A 16,473-nucleotide genomic window follows, 5' to 3' on the forward strand; every position below is an offset into this window, starting at 1 on the left:
GGCTCAGGTTTGCAAATGGCAAAATGATGATGAATATGGGCAAAAACGAAATTGCATTCATCTATTAGAATTTCCACTATTGTGTTTCTGATACATGATGTTTCAAAATAAAAAAAGATGAGGAAAGCAAAGCAGAAAAAGGGAAACAATACCACTAAATTTTCTTGTCAATTTAGGAAGCTATCATAAGGTACTATCAGACTCCAGTTTCTGTCCATTAAGAGCCGCTTGATGTGATAAATCCTTGGTAGTAGAGTCAACATTACTAGCTAGGGGGCTCAAAACTCTTCCATTCCCATCCACACAATAGTAAACTGAGTAATGGCAACAGAATCATGCCTACACAGGCGTTGGTTGAGGGACATCGACCAACCGCTCCATTGTCTGCAGTTGATCATAGGGTGCTATCTGTACCATAACCAAACAAAAGAATCAAATGAGTGTAGAGGATAAATGTAATGCTTAAATGAGCTAAGTACTGCACATGCCTCAGCTCAATATCCGAAGAAGACAGTAATATGAATTTAGACAGCATTTTTGAAGGGTAAAACTTAAATATTTAAGTTTAATATATATATATATATATATATATATATATATATAGAATCTGAATTTGTAATGTTAAAAAAAAAATGCAAACTTCAAGAAATTACTTTAAGTCACTATTTTAAAGCTAATTCCCCGCCATCAGGCCAATTTTAAAGTTGATAACAGAGTCAACTTCACCTAATATTCACTTGCTCAGTGTTGAGCCAAATGCAATAAGGCATATTTCCATATTAGCCAGTGCAACTGTTTGGTTGGCCGTAATTGTATAAAAGTATTTGAATTTTATATTAGTAATTGCCCATTACGACTGGCAATAAAAGCATTACATGATGGTCAGCGATCTAGAACCCTCTGCCCACAGGCATAGAGTTCCCATAGCATCACTATGTAATGCATTTGGTCAAAGGGAGGTTTTCAATTTCATAAATGAAACTTCACCACTGTCCTTGCATACCTGTAGTTCCTTTCAGAAATCCCACTCTTTGAACAGTAAAGATGCCATACCTATGCATCATAGAAATTTCTTAACTTTTGCTATGAAACAAAATAAGACAAACCACCTGGCTAAATCCATCCGGCCATGTAATTGACACGGCATAGTTTCCCATAGGCCGAATTTCTTCGGGTTCAATATCTTCTGGAACATCAGTGTACTGAAGCTTTTGGTCACCTGTCCATTCATCCTGTAGTGAATCCAGACCAAAGAGAAGGGAGGGGTATGTGAAAAAGTCAAGCACATGTTGGAGAAAAATAATATCCAAACTTGGGGAGAATCAAAGCTTATGACAACAATCACTATATTAAATTCTTTCTTCCAATAAAATATCATTTTGTTTGCTACCTAATCCATCAATAGTTCATTACTTTCTCTTAGAAGTCTTCAATTACAAGTTTTCAACTTCAACCTTATCTCTCAAATTTATTCAGGGTGTGTGATATCAGGATTGCTTACAACTCGTTCGTGATCATTTTCCAAGTTATCTGAAGAAATTAAAGCCTAGGAAATAAATTTCAACAAAGAAAAGCACCATATGGAAGAGTGTATGTTTTATACCCAAGTGAGAAATCTGTAGGTTCTCTACCATTTCCAAGAAAAGAGAACGCATAGCTTATGCTATCTATAACATTCTTGGAAAACACATTGTGCTTGTCTGCAAGTCCCAGGCCACAATTAAGTTTAGGTAGTATCAAATTTATCGCTTAGGGCCTAGGTTTCAGATGCCAATATATTACATCTCTACATATATGTAACCAAACTGTTTTTTAAAAAAAAAAAAAAAAATCCCCACATACCACACTTTGGGCAGAACGGTCATTCCTTCTCACAGTTGCAGGATGCAGAAAGAATTCTTCATCTGATTGTGGTACCTTAACTTTGATTGCTTTGATTGATTTATCATAGATGACAGCAGTTGATACTAGAATGAAAAAGAGAATAGAAACAAAATTATTTCCTCAAAAGTAGGTTGAAGGTTTTGCATCATAATCCACAAAATCTAAACATTCTATCTCAATTTCAAAGCTTATATTCTTGCACATGATTACGAATTTTGGAGAATTGATGAAAATTCTTTGTAGTAACGGTGCTGCATTGCAGGTCCAGATGTAATTCCAAATTTGAAATTTAAAATTATTGGTAAGATGTGCATAAATAGAGGCAGGTTTATTTCAAGTACCTCACTAGATTATGGTTTAACAAGTTCACGAGACTACATGTGGACAGGAGATACATACCTTGTTGGCGAATCTTCGCGCACTGCTGTACAACACATACTCCAAGATCCTGAAAGGTATTGGCAACTTCACCGCAGGGATCAGCCGCGACTTCAGGCATTCCACTATCTCCAGAAGCAGATAACTGCCAAAGTAAATGATACAAGAACTTTAAAAGTGGCAATGCTTTCCCACCACAATATAATTTTCAAAGTATTATTGATTCATAAAATTACAAGGGCAGCAGTGCTTAAGAAAAGATAGACATGCATGATTAATATTTGTTTAGAATGCCAAGCCAATTTACTTGATTTGCATAAAAGGATTCCATGTGAATCTGAGACAATACTTTAAATGAATTGCCGAAAGAAATAGATGAATACTGCACAGGAGAAACTCTTCCATTGCTAAATAAGAGTTCTTTGGGAGAAGAATGAAGTCAAGTTTACATCCTTGACCAATGGGTACTTGATTCATACAAAAGTGGCAAATTGCACACCATGAAGATTAGAAGGGGGAAAAAAAAGAAAACAAAAGAACAGACAAATAATTTTGACGAATAATTCAGAACAAGTCATAGCAGAGTAGCTTAATCACCCAGATACGTCTCAAAGTAATAGCTTTTATAAGCAAACTTATATCATATAACTCACAGTTGGTCTGATGGGAAGATCAAAGAGATGAGGAATTCCAAACTGTTGGACAACCTGCAAACGTATGGGCCGAATTTTCAAAGTAAACAGATAGTAGCGACAACACCTGAATTGCCATCAATAAAATATTTCCTTTTTTTTTTCAAATCAAGAAAACTAATAGTTGGATAACGTGCATACCTGAGAACCAGAACCTCTGCCAAATGGATAATAGCGTTTCCCATCAGCATCAAAGTGGCACATGTTCTCAACTACAGCTATACAAGGTACCTATATGAATGAATAGATGGCATTTATTCTTATAGATTTGATATGTAATATTAATGTTGAATCGAACAGATGATCACATAGTAGAATATCACACCTTAAGCTTTGAAAACATGCGAACTCCTTTCGCAACATCAATGAATGCAAGCTTTTGAGGGGTGGTCACAATAACAGCAGCTGTTAATGGAACAACCTGAAATTTCCATTATATATACCTCAAAATCTACAAGTAAAAATTTAAAAAACTATTTAAACAAGAACCTGTGCAAAAAGCAATGTGAAAAATAAATAACCTATGCAAACATGCTTATCAGAAGCACAAAAATACTAATTGACAGACACCGACCAAGGAAAATTTAAGAATTCGAACTACACTATCAGATATATATAATAGTTTTCTGGTCCAGGATTTTAAAGTGCGGAAAGTTGAGCAAACCTTTAAAACCATGGGATTTAAGAGGCCTAAAACTTAAAGCGCATAAACCGCACGGTTTATACGTTTTCCTGGACTTTCCCACACTTTAAAATCCTGGATTGGAACACAGATATATATTCATAACGAGTGCAAGAAAAACCAGAACCTGACATAAAGTAAGTTGGATGTCACCAGTTCCAGGAGGCATGTCAATAACAAGGTAGTCCAGCTCTCCCCTGCATATCCAGGATATATTATTTAGCCATAGAATTCATGAGCAGCACTTGAAGTTAACCATTTGTTTTTTATCACGGAGATGCATACACAATGCGTAAGAGGGGAAAAAAAAAGAAAGATTTACTCCAGAACTGTAACTCTTACAAAGATCCAAACTAGTTCATGTTTAAGTATTAATAGAAACAAATACCACTCAGTTGTTGTCAGAAGTTGGTTGATGACCCCAGAAACCATTGGACCTCGCATTATTGCACGACCTTGCCCGGAAAATCCAAAAGACACCAACTTGACTCCCAGGTATTCAGTTGGAATAATTGTTCTCTTCTCCGGATTCTGCAAAAAGTTTTCATATTGTCACAATTGATCACTTCGCTATACCACATCTACAAATATGTTAGAATTTTCAAGGTCTACCATCTCTAGCAGTCGATTTTCTGGAGAGACCATTGTTGGTAAACTCGGACCATAGACATCAGCATCAAAGATACCAACCCTTGCACCCATACCTGCTAAAGTGTAAGCAAGATTTACAGCTACTGTGGATTTCCCTACACCTCCCTGCACAATTTCATTAAGTATATTCATGGAAATGCAGGAAATGCGATATTGCAACAGTAAGTTAAATTACGTATTCTCATAGAAAACTACAGGGCCATTATATAAACACGCTAATGCTGTATTTCATCTGAAACATTTCTAATAAGTAAAAAGTCTCGTGGTAAAAAGGTAAAATAAATCACAAAAATAATAGAAACTTGTCAACTTTGCCTTCACAGTTAAAGGCCATGAGAAACTTGGGAGTTCTTTTCCAATAAAATCCCAGGGATAAACAATAATTCTTTGAAGATAATCAAATAAGCTAGAAAGCAATAATGCATAGATAAAATTGGCTCCACACAATTAACTAGTGGATAGCCACCCTGTCCAACATGTTAATGCACATATTGAGGAAAGAAATAAGAACGGTAAGCAGGCATGTCTACCTTGCAACTTGAAACAGCCACAATATTTGAAATTTTCTGTAAACCTTCTGGAAGTTGCTCTGCAAAAATAGGTCTGGCTGGTTGTGCTGACATAGTCACATTAACTTTGTTGACCCAAGGAATTGCAAGCACCACCTCATTTGCCCTTTGCTCAAACTGACATGCAATCATAACTTATTACACTCTTTATATCATAAGGGGCTCATACTGTCAACTTAATCAATCTAAGCTAAAACACAATCAAGTTATACCCATAAAAATTTGTAGATACAGCCAAGAAAATTTTTCCACAAGAAGGATGAGGAAAAAAGAAAGTTAAATGCAATTTGCATTTTATAATAATCCCCAAGTTTTTTTTTTTTTTAAAAGCTAAATAATCTTCAGCAAATTCATGAAACAAATAGTCTACCATTCCAAACACACGTCACTTCTTGATCAAAACAATGATGATTGTGTCATTTACCATGTCCTTGATTGGACATGCTGGAGTTGTGAGCTCTAACCGAAAGGAAACCTGACATTCAGAGTAAAAATGTTGAAGTAAGGATACTATCCTTGAAATGTATGTTATTAAAACTCACACTTATGCTCTAAATGACCTCTCCCAGAGCTTCGTTGATTTGCATATCTTTCACAAAACCACATGAGACAATATCTGTTCCAAAGTCTGGATCAATAATTTGCGACAAGGCTTTCAGTACATCATTCTCAGCTGTTCCAGTAGATACTGCAGAAACACCAGCTAAAGATAAGGAGGAAAAGGAAACGTGTAGAAAATGAAAATGATAAAAGTCAGAAGAAGCAAATTGCTAATAGAAAGAATAGAAATGATGACGTCAACATTACAAGAAGCATAAATTCATCATCACACGACTAGAATGCAACGTATTAGCCTTTTCAAAGTTTAGCACGTTAGAGATTAATACTCTTATTGGGTGCTAGAACTTGATACTCTTATTGGGCCCTTGGGTCTATTTGTCAAATCCAAAAGACTAGCATATTAGTTGGAATCATCTATCCTGTGGATTTTCCATTTACTAGCTAATGTGGAACTGTCAACCTCCATCTCAGACAAAAAGTCCACCAGTCCAGCACTGAGACCAACACAATCTGGCTAGGAATCTAGCTTTGGTTATCATGGTTAAGTTACAGCTTGACCTAAAAACCTTAAGCCGGTAGCTAACAGCCCAAACAGTAGTTTTAAGCTCTAACATGAATCAGTTTCTTAGAAAAAGAGAAAGAAGATAAAGGTATCAAACTTATCAGATAACAGTCATATGAAATCAAAAATAATATTGACTTTAATAAGAATTTCTAAATTTAAAATAACCCTATGCGTCCTACATCAAAGCGGCATATCTTACTTGGGGTATGTTAGTAGGTAAAGTGTTAAGTAAACACTCACACTTCCGATTGGCACATAATGTGTACCAACTGGGTACCCACTTATACTTGAATGCTAGTCTGCTAGTGATTCCAATTCATAGCACAGCACATCACTTCAGTCTCAAGCATACCCTTTAATTCAGCGAACAACGTAATATTTTTACACGGATATGGAACTTATCAAAACAAAGTAAAGAGCTTTATGGTTTGTCTTGGATAAGGAAAAAGACTACCTTCAACAGAAGTAGCATTAGTTGAGCCACAGCCAAAAATGGACGGTCTATGTGATACCCAAATGGACTTTTCCAACTTTGAGGGGTGCAAAGAGAAGTTGATAGCTGATAACTGAAGAAATCTGTCCGGTGGAACTAAAGCTATAGAGGAACCGAATTTCAAAGGGGGAAAAATTAATACAGTGAGAGAGTATTAAATTAGCAACAAAGAAACAAAAGAAAGAAAGCGTAGGAAATTACCAAGTATTGATGGTGATTTACAGCCTTGAAAAGGGAGATGAGGCCAACATGGAGCATGAAGCAGTTGCATTTTAAGATAGATAGATAGAGAGAGAGAGAGAGAGAGAGTGAGAAGTGGTGTTGCAAGAACTGGGAGCTGGGAAGTGGAACGTTGATGATGGATTGCAAGAACTATGTGAACCTCAGGTTTCAATATTCCAGTGAGATCATACCAGCTAAAATTTCCAATCCTTTTAAACCAAAACGGCGCGTTTTGATGAGTTGCCTTTATTTGCACGTCATTATTCAAACAGTTCAATCTGTATTATGTAATTTATGTTAAAAAAACGCCCGTATTTACTTTTTTTTTTAATACCCAAGTTTTATTTCATATTGATTTATATATATAATGATAATTTTCAAAATTTAAAATATAATATAAGTTTCCATATTTAGATATGATTTTGATGCATTGCACAGATTTTAAATTAATTATTAGAATTAAATTAAAATTTGTATAGTTTTTAAAGATTCCTATCTCAAATAAATGGCACAAATACTAAATTCTCTTTTCAAAAGGCACATGCTCCAACTGATCTCTTTATAGATCAGTCAATGTGAAAAAATGCTTGTACAAAGAAGAGTGAAACAATCAGAGGTAATCCTCTTTTTGAAAGGAAAGAATAATCATAAATCATGAAGCAAATAGCAACCCTGTATCCTTAGAATTGCTTTCCCTGCCCTAATCTAATGCCACAGCTTACTACAGAATCCATTCCGTGCCCTCTTGTTTGATACAATATCTGAAAATGAGTCAACCAATTGTCCTGCTAAGCTACTTGGATCATCAATCAGTGTTTGAATAAAAGTATTCACCACCCTACGTTCCTGCTCAGTCGATCTTAAGCTAAACCATGTCAGCAATTTCAATCTAAAATCCTGGTTAATGTGGCCCTCACATTCTAGCCACCGAATTATCTTCACACAATACTCAAAATTCTCATCTAGGCTACCTGAAGAACCATTTGAAATGTGGAATGGTGAACCATCATTAATCAAAGTGCTATCACATTCATGTGGCTCTTCGTTTGGATGTGCTCTTCTTTTCCCGCATAAATCTGCACGGGAATCAACAGCAGGCACTTCTCCAGCTGGCCCATGGTTCCAGGTTTGGGAGTCACCACTACCATGTGATCTTGCTAAACGGTTCTTCTCTATGTCATGGGAAGCAGCATCATCATCTGCCTCAACAGCCTGTTCAAAAGTGCATCCATTATCTTCATCTCTTGAGGACTCAAATGGTGGGGTTAGTTCTTCATTCAAGTCGGGAACAGATACAACATTTAAGTCCAGTCCACGAGAAACAGATGGCAACCTTTCTTCTTCTGCATTTTCAGGCTTGACCATTTTCTTTGCTTCACCTCCACAGCACTTTTCTAAATCAGCACTGCAAAACCCTTCAAGACAGCCTTCTTGTTGAGCCCAAGCCAGTCGCAAAAACTTTCCAAGGTCTCGAACCTTGAATCCAGAAGAATTCGACCCCATCATACTTCTGGATTCCCTTTCAGCAAAAGAACCACCCTCAACATGTGTATTTGATTTCTTACGATTCAAGGCCACCGTAGAATTAGGATTCCTGTGAATTATCTCCACACTCTTGGTGAAACACTTAGCCTCAGAGTGACCAAAATCACCTGCCTCTGTATAAGAAACAATCCGAAAACTGTACTCCGTGCATGGCTGCAAATTTGATATCAAAATCCTTCTCTGAGCCCTCGGAAAGACACAAATAGGCTCTTTTGTGTGCATCTCTTCTCTACTCTTGCAATACCACAGCTTATACCCCTTAATGTCGTTAGCTGATACGGTAGACAATTCAATTAAAATAATTACAACGGAGGAAGATGTCACTTCTTCAAATAGGAACCTGCAAGCAGCAGGAAGTGAATCCTCTGCCAAGGAAAGAGTAAAATTTAATTATTGATTAAAATAAATTTCATATCTATCATTTACAAATCAGGTGAAAAAGAGTTATTATGGGTGCTACCTCTGCATTTTGGATTCACATTAGAGACAGTTGCTAGCCATTCATCAGCTTTCTCGATGGCAAGCAAACAAAGTTTCAGCACATCACCAGCAACAGAGAGTCTGCTGACAATCCCACGCGCCATCTTTGCAGACACTCCATTCACTGGACCCACTTCTGTTTCTAGTTTGGACTTTGCATCTTTTATGATATCATGCAATTCTTTGAATCGTGAAGTCCCATCTAGGAGCCTATAGCTTAAGTAAATCCTATAGCAGAGTACATCAACACGACGGGCATCTTTAGCTACAATTAGCTGCTTCTTCCAACATCTGCCAGTAACAATCAAATCAGACCACAACATTCCCATCAGTCCAAGGGTGGAAAATCCTATTACAGGAAAACAAAGAGCAGTGCACAGATCTCATTTTTCTTCATGTTTTGGTTCAATCTCATAACAGGACAAACAAGAACTCTCCATACTCAACAACAATTTAGTTCACTCACCCTACATCTAAATTGCGATGCAGCAGTGTTTGATAATGCAAATGATTTTTTCATGCCAATCAAATCAGTAGAATGGCTTTGCCTCAAATATGTAATGGAATAACTTTATACAATAGAACAAACAGCATGTTTTGTGAAGAAAACTAATTCTAAGTTATCAATCACATCACTCCAATGTTATCATGATTTATAAGGCACCGAAATGGATCTTGAATCATTCCTGGGCAACAAAATCAGAATCCAAAGATATGTAGGTGCAATAATTACTTACCCAAGTATCCCAGAAACTTTACCACAAGAAGCACAACAATAACTGCCATCCAGCTGCATCAATTGCCCAAGATCAACAACCCCAACCTTCTGGCGTTGAAGAGCACACTCAATATGACAAGATAACCCACAAGAGTCCTCCTCACCAGAATCAGATGTACAAACCAACCAAAGGCTAGGGTCTTTATTGTCATCAAATAAGTGACAGATGCAACAAGAACACCTCTTGCAAAAAGTGTCATCACTGGACAGAACAGCCCTACAGGCAGAATTTTTACAGATCCAAGAATTTGAAGATCCAAAATCTGAAGACTGCTCAGAAGCAGGAGGGAGTCGCATGGGGTTTTCTCCCTTCCGCTGTTGCTTCCTAGAAGGCTGATTATTGGGGCTAGAAGAAACTCTTTTCGAATCCTGCTTCTTAATTGTCTTGCTATTAGCCTTTGGAAGTTCTGTCATTTTGCTTTTTGAAGAAGCTGAGTTTTTCTTGTCCTTATCAAAGCAACTTCGGAGAAGTTCCTTCTTTGGACCGGATTTCAGAAACTCCTGGAGGAGTTCTGGACTTCTTGAAGCATCATCTGAGTGCCCAAGTTTCTCTGGGGTGCTCTGCACACTGGAAGAAAGGCTTTGAACACCAGAAACTGGACCAAAAACCAATACAAAAACATGAGCAACTCTTTGCCGAAATAGGTAAAAAGGTCACTTTCAAGTCTACAGCAAACACATACAAATTGGATAATCCAACCTAATACAAGTGTAAGACTTAGTTTGCACAATATCCACTATCTAATATGGCATTGAACTTTAACAAACCCATTCACAGTGGCATTGGCATTTGCAAATATCAACTATCTAATTGGGTTCATTCTGGAATCTGCTTGGATCACCAACAGCCTAAACTCATTTTCAAGCCTACCTTCCCAATTATTTTAATCAAACAAGATAAATGTTGGCCATATTTCTTCTCCTTTATACAAGCTAAATGTCGAACAGAGAAGGACAACAAAGCTTATTACCAATCATTCTCATCACATGGTGAACAGACGTACAATCACATGAAAAAGCCCGGACAAACTCATGACACTAGATTTCCCCGTTGTCTCAAGTCACTGTCTAATACCAAATTTCAAAGTGATGTAATAGGATAAAGACACTGCAGTTACGTGATGAAGCAACATTGCATTGAGTTGCTGCATGCCATTGGGTTCTTAAAGAAAAAATGATAAGCTAATGTTGCAAGACAAATTTGAGCAAAGAGGAAGAAACAACAATATCAATATCAATGAGCAAAGTATGCTATAGTAAGAAACATAAATGCTATGCAAGAAAGATTGATTTTGACATATTCGACAATGTTGAAAACTGAGTCAAATCAAAAGCTAATAAGAACAGAAAATTGAATCAACTAGGCTTATGCTGGAAAGAATTGCTGCCTATTCCTTCATTTTTTTAGGCCAATTCCTTCATATAAAGTTCAAAAAGAATTTTTATAATATAATTAGTTAATTTAACTCAAATCAGTTCATATAGTGAAATGTACAACAAAAAATAATGTATAAGTAAATAATACCCATTTTGATAATCTACGAAACTAATACCAACTAAACTTGATTTTAAAACATAACAAGGTATCAGAAAATAACCAATCCCAATAAATTATCGCCTACAAAAAATTAATAAAGAAGTTGATCATGTAAACAAATTCACATCATATAAGAAAGAAATATTCTTGAAACCCTTTCGCTTAGAGAAGAAAAAAGGAAAAAGAAATCCTTGCGTGTAAAAATGTATCTATGAAAGCAGCATCACATAGAAATCACAGATCTATATGACGAACCACATAACAAATGAATTTAAATTGGGAAGAGATTAGGAAGAAGGTCCTTGAACTGAAAATAATAGGAAAAGGAAAATGAACCAAACGGGAGGAACTGCAGCAGCATCCACAAGTGGGTTGTAGTCCTCACTCCTCAGCGGCGAGCAGCACAGGCATGGTATTTCAGGACTATTAGGTTTTTATATTTTCAAATAAAATTTAATTGGTTCAAGTATTTACTGCACCACATAGTCTAGGATCCAATTTTAATTCACTAGTTTATGGGCCTACCAGATTTGGATGAAAGACTCGTAATTATATTGAAAATTGGAAGCTGCTCATAATAATCAGCTACAAACTGTATTAAAAAACCGATCTGTTGCCAGCCTAGTTGCAATGACATCAGCTTTATGAATAATGACGTCCCTTCTGTATGTATATTTGATAACTAAGTATCATATCTGCAGAGATTTTGTATGCATCTAAAGCTGGGGGCATCGTTCAACATACAACCGCTTTAAGATGACAGATGATTGACAAATGCCCAACTTATTATGCTTGCCTGGCCAACTCTCTGTTCTTTATTTGACACTCTTCCATAGGGGCTTTATACATAGAAAAGTCGGACATTCCACACCATACGTCATCAAACTAAGAGATTTAATGATCTAGTTTGTATAATATTTTGTTATTTTTTTAACTTAATTTACCTAAAGTATATAGCTACCTTTCTTAAATATAAAAGTGCATAAGGGTGGCCAGAGGAAGGAGAATTCCTCCTCTTTGAAAAGTTTGTATCATAAAATTGGGCATATTTTATTTTGGGTTTCCTCTCAAAGTTAACAGCCTGCGAAGGCGTCGACTGTGTAACAAAGGTATTTAAAGCAAACCATAAATAACTAAGAACATATAATTTATTTTATCACGTCAAAAATTAGAAAATGCTCACAGAAGGAAACTACGATAAAATATAATAAGAAATAGCAAGAAAATATAGAAGTCATAATTATGATTTGGCTTTCACTATTAAATATTAGCCATCAGCCATCATATTTTAGGTTCTTTATTTTCTATTCTAGCTTGGAGTTGCAACTATTGGCCTACGTTACCCTTGAGATGGTGTATATAGTAAGCCATGAAATTAATTAGTTTATAAAAAAAGAAAATTCTCTAACAAAAAATGATGTGCAGATACAAAGATAGACTCCTAAATGAAAGTCACAAATGAATTTTAATTTCGTAATCATACCATACCCTTATCAACAATGCTATCATGTTCCATATTGGCCAAAAACAAAGCAAACAATGTCTTGTCCAAATTAGTAAGCACACGTCCATTTTCCTGATCAAACTTTATGTTGGACAACATAATATTAATTTTTGGCACAAACTTCCACTAAGCTTTACAAATTTGAATAATAACTTGTAAGTGTTAATACAGATCCATTATTTGATTTTCATCACACACACAAACACCCCCCTTCCCCACCCAAAAAAAGGGACTTGCTTGTTGTGCATTATGAATATTAAGGGAACTGCAAATGCATGTTCCGGTGAAGCGAATGTTGAAATTGCAAGTGCAGCTTCTATAGATGTCAAGAAATTTTTGATGATTTAAAACAATCAAGAGTTAACACAATAGATGAGACCAAGGCTTGGCTCTACTGGTTAGTGGGTAGCCTTATCAGGACTTTGGGTTCAAGTTTCATGTACTGTGCGTATGTGTTTAATTAATGATTAAAAAAAAGAGTTAATGCCTTAGACATGAGTAAGATAGCGTGAAATAGGGGTGGGCAAAAAAACCGTAGTCTTAAAAAAACCGAACCGAACCGACGGTTTTTTCTAATTCGGTTCGGTTTTTATTTTTAAAAAAAACCAAAAATACCGTTTGTAAAAAAAAACCGAAATGTCGGTTCGGTATTCGGTTCACTTAGCTGAACCGAAAAACCGAATTATTTTTTAATTTTATTCAAATCAAACATGTGTTAATTTTTAACTGATTGTGTAAGATAACTAACATAAACTTGCAAATATTGGGTTGGAGTAAATGACAGTTGATTGATGTTGCTTACCAGTAAGTTTTCTTTTTTTTTTTTAAACTAGCATCTTATTTATATAGATTGTTTATTTAATTATTTATTGTTTAAATTTTTTTTATAGATCCAAATATTGAGTTGGAGAATGCCTAAAGTTGATGTTGATATTGATGAAGATGGGAGAATGTTGTTGGCATTTGTTTGCAATTTTTTTTTTATTTTGTGTTGTAAGTTGTAATTGTTGTTATTTTTATTTCTCTTTATAACATTATGATTATGTTTATATAGATGGAGTATTGGAGTTTGGTTATGTATTTTGAAATTTTAATATTTCATATTTTGGGAGTATCTTATTAATAGTTAGTAAGATATTAGTGATAAAATGTGTTTTGAATACTTTGTATTTATTGTTAATATTTGTAATAAAATTAGGATAAATTAATTGTTGAAAAAAATTATTACATTCATGAGGCCCAATGGGCTAAAAATTTAAAAATTCAAAATAAGCCCAATAGGCCCAGAACCGAAAAAACCGAACCGAAAAGAACCGTTTGAGTTCGGTTCTTATTCGGTTCCTTTTATAAAATAACCGATTTAAATCGGTTCTACTTAATTTCGAACCGAACCAAACCAAACCGAACCGTGCCCACCCCTAGCGTGAAATGGGAAAAGAAAAATGCAGTATGAAGTCATCTTTTGTGATAATCACAGCATAATTACATCATTACTTACAGCCACATACCAAAAATGCATGTTTCCATCAGTAACCAGTCACTACTCACAAACGAACAGCCCAGTAACAATGCAAAATGCCATTCTCTTATTTCTCTCTCTGGATAGTTACTATATGGATTAAGCCACTTTTAGCTCATTCTTCGCTTAAGAGCCATAGAAGAAGTTCCTTAAAATGTGGGGTATGGAAAACCTACAAATTAGAGTTTTACAAAACATATCACTATTTCATTTTCCAGCTTTCATTTTTGTATATGAGGTTATTATTTTCATTTTATATGATGACATGGGACCAACTTGGTAACAGGCTCATTGAAGACAGCCTTAGAGCCTTAACTTAATATATTACCATGCGGCATATGCCATAAACATGTTCGCAAAATAAAACAAAAATCAATGGCTATGAAAGTAGAAAACACTGGAAATATGAATAGCATACCTCTAGCAAGGAATTTATCTTCCAAATCCATTGCCTAAAGCTTCAATGTAGTTTGTTAGCAAGCCTCCCTGTAAGGGTGAATGAGTATTCAAGCCTTGGCACACTCATAAATTACAGAGAAGATACAATATGGAAAAAAGTTTTAAAACATAAATAATTAAATCAACTGTAATAATACACCAATAATGTATACTCCATCCAAGCAATTCCAATATAGTTGAGCTAATTTTTATCTTCTTTAAATGAAAACATAGGAGATTAAAATTCCATTACTTCTCAACCACTTTACCAAAAAAGTTTAAAATAAATAAAGGTTTTAACTGTTTTCTCATTTGCGACCATGGTAAATTTTCATTCTCTACTCTCCTATTTTATTCTTTTTCTTTTACCTCAGCCGCAATGCAGCTCGTGTTTGAAACAGAACAAGAGAGCAAGCACATCAGATTATACTGTAGAGCTGTAAACTTGACAATTCGAAGCTTCATTTAAAAAAAAAAAATGCTTCAATAAGAATATAACTCCATCAAAAAAAAATAAAACTACTTTTCCTATCTATCATATAATTTCATGCAACAGAAACACAGCCAACTAAATTAAAAATTGAAAAAGAAAAAAACTCCAATCCCGTTTTAGAATCCCATCGAAACATAAAAAAGAAACAAAAAAAAATCCCCAATTTACATATTCAAAACTCGACAAAACAGATTCAAAAGCTACATGATGCAGCATTGCTAATACTATTTCACAGGCTAATGTTCATACATTGTGCGAATTTAACAGTAAATAAATAAAAAGCGTTACAAGAAATCAAAATCAAATGTCAAAAAGCAAATAAATTTCCAAAACTAAAGCACGAAAAGTAACGTAAATTTAGAAACAAAAACGAACAGAGATGGAAACAGAAACAAGAACGGATCTGAACGCGTAGAAAGAATTTTTAAAAAAGGCATGATTTTTATTTACAGATAAAATTCAAAAACTATAAAAAAAAAACGAAAACAAATCAAAGAAAATTCATGTACCTGTAAACAATGGGGAGGAATCTAGGGTTTTAACGAGACAAAACCCAAAGAATTTTGCTTTAGAGAAGTCACGAATCCAAAGACAGAGAGAGAAACTTCGCCGTTGTTATTAGTTTGTTTTTTTTTTTTTTCCCTTTTTTTTCTGAGAGAGAAAAGCTTCTGCGAGTCGTTCACGTTTCCAAGTTAAGCGAATTGTGGGAGGTAAAGCACACGCTCAGGTACGGCGCGTTGACAGCGATCGGTGCTAATGTAAAATCAGGGTTGGTTCAGCGGAGCGGGGAAAAAGTGCATGAAGCAATGTCCCGTTCTAGGATTGGTGCGTGTATGACACGCGAAGTGATGGTGGGTGTGGGGGATGATGGTGATCCATTTAGTTTATCTAGTTTTTGCTTAGATTTGTCACTGCATGGCTTGGCAATATGGATCTGATGATCTGATCTAAACCGTCCGATCTAATCCTGTGACTAAGAAAGGGAGGGGGGGGGGGGATTATAGTTTTGTTTGATACTGTTGACTGAAAAGACTAATTGAGGAGTAACTGATTAATGAGGCGGGTAATTTCCTGGAATTAATTAAAGGGACTTTTAGAGTCGTAGGAAATGGGATTCCTGGAAAAGCACAGGTCTAAAATTTGAATACGTGTCAGCAGAATCTTCAAATGAGTGTGGGGAAAGAAACAGTCAACAAAAGTTGGTTGCCATGTCAAACTCAAAACCAAGAGGTTTGGCACTTTTAATGATTCATTCACGCACATTTTATTGTGCCTTTTTTTAACCAATTAACACTTGGGCGGACACACCAACACCCCATGTAGCCTCTCATTGGCGGGTTTTGTGTTAAAGGTTCGTGAATTTCATGGGGCTGGTGAAGAATTGCTGGCTTTGTTGACCCCACCCGCGCAAAGAAATTTTTTATTATTTTATTTTCGAGAACCGAGATATTTTGTTAATTCAGTACGGTAGAAATCTATCCA

General features: G+C 35.5%; 2 protein-coding genes across 4 annotated transcripts; both read right to left on the bottom strand.

The window, feature by feature from the left end:
• Positions 1-30: 30 nt before the first annotated feature.
• LOC102622559 (hypothetical protein) lies at positions 31-6,873 on the bottom strand. 2 transcript variants are annotated; one of them, XM_006475665.4, is made up of 15 exons: positions 6,677-6,873; positions 6,437-6,577; positions 5,417-5,544; positions 5,281-5,331; positions 4,818-4,973; positions 4,249-4,392; positions 4,025-4,167; positions 3,764-3,833; positions 3,280-3,375; positions 3,096-3,185; positions 2,916-2,969; positions 2,284-2,407; positions 1,843-1,967; positions 1,110-1,232; positions 31-408 (listed from the first exon to the last, which is right to left on the bottom strand). In XM_006475665.4, exons 1-15 carry the CDS (start codon positions 6,744-6,746, stop codon positions 340-342), a joined length of 1,584 nt encoding a protein of 527 aa, XP_006475728.1. In that variant the 5' UTR covers positions 6,747-6,873; the 3' UTR covers positions 31-339. The 2 variants fall into 2 exon arrangements, with proteins under 2 accessions (XP_006475728.1, XP_006475727.1); XM_006475664.4 differs by having other exon boundaries at positions 5,417-5,559.
• Positions 6,874-7,194: 321 nt separating this feature from the next.
• LOC102622056 (VIN3-like protein 1) lies at positions 7,195-15,665 on the bottom strand. Of its 2 annotated transcripts, XM_025097700.2 has the most exons (6): positions 15,501-15,662; positions 14,868-14,957; positions 14,479-14,546; positions 9,460-10,096; positions 8,703-9,013; positions 7,195-8,607 (listed from the first exon to the last, which is right to left on the bottom strand). In XM_025097700.2, exons 3-6 carry the CDS (start codon positions 14,507-14,509, stop codon positions 7,403-7,405), a joined length of 2,184 nt encoding a protein of 727 aa, XP_024953468.1. In that variant the 5' UTR covers positions 14,510-14,546; positions 14,868-14,957; positions 15,501-15,662; the 3' UTR covers positions 7,195-7,402. The 2 variants fall into 2 exon arrangements, with proteins under 2 accessions (XP_024953468.1, XP_006475725.1); XM_006475662.4 differs by lacking the exon at positions 14,868-14,957 and having other exon boundaries at positions 15,501-15,665.
• Between the last annotated feature and the right edge of the window lie 808 nt (positions 15,666-16,473).

The sequence above is a fragment of the Citrus sinensis genome, chromosome 1, assembly GCF_022201045.2.
Source record: "Citrus sinensis cultivar Valencia sweet orange chromosome 1, DVS_A1.0, whole genome shotgun sequence".
Classification (NCBI taxonomy): Eukaryota; Viridiplantae; Streptophyta; class Magnoliopsida; order Sapindales; family Rutaceae; genus Citrus; species Citrus sinensis.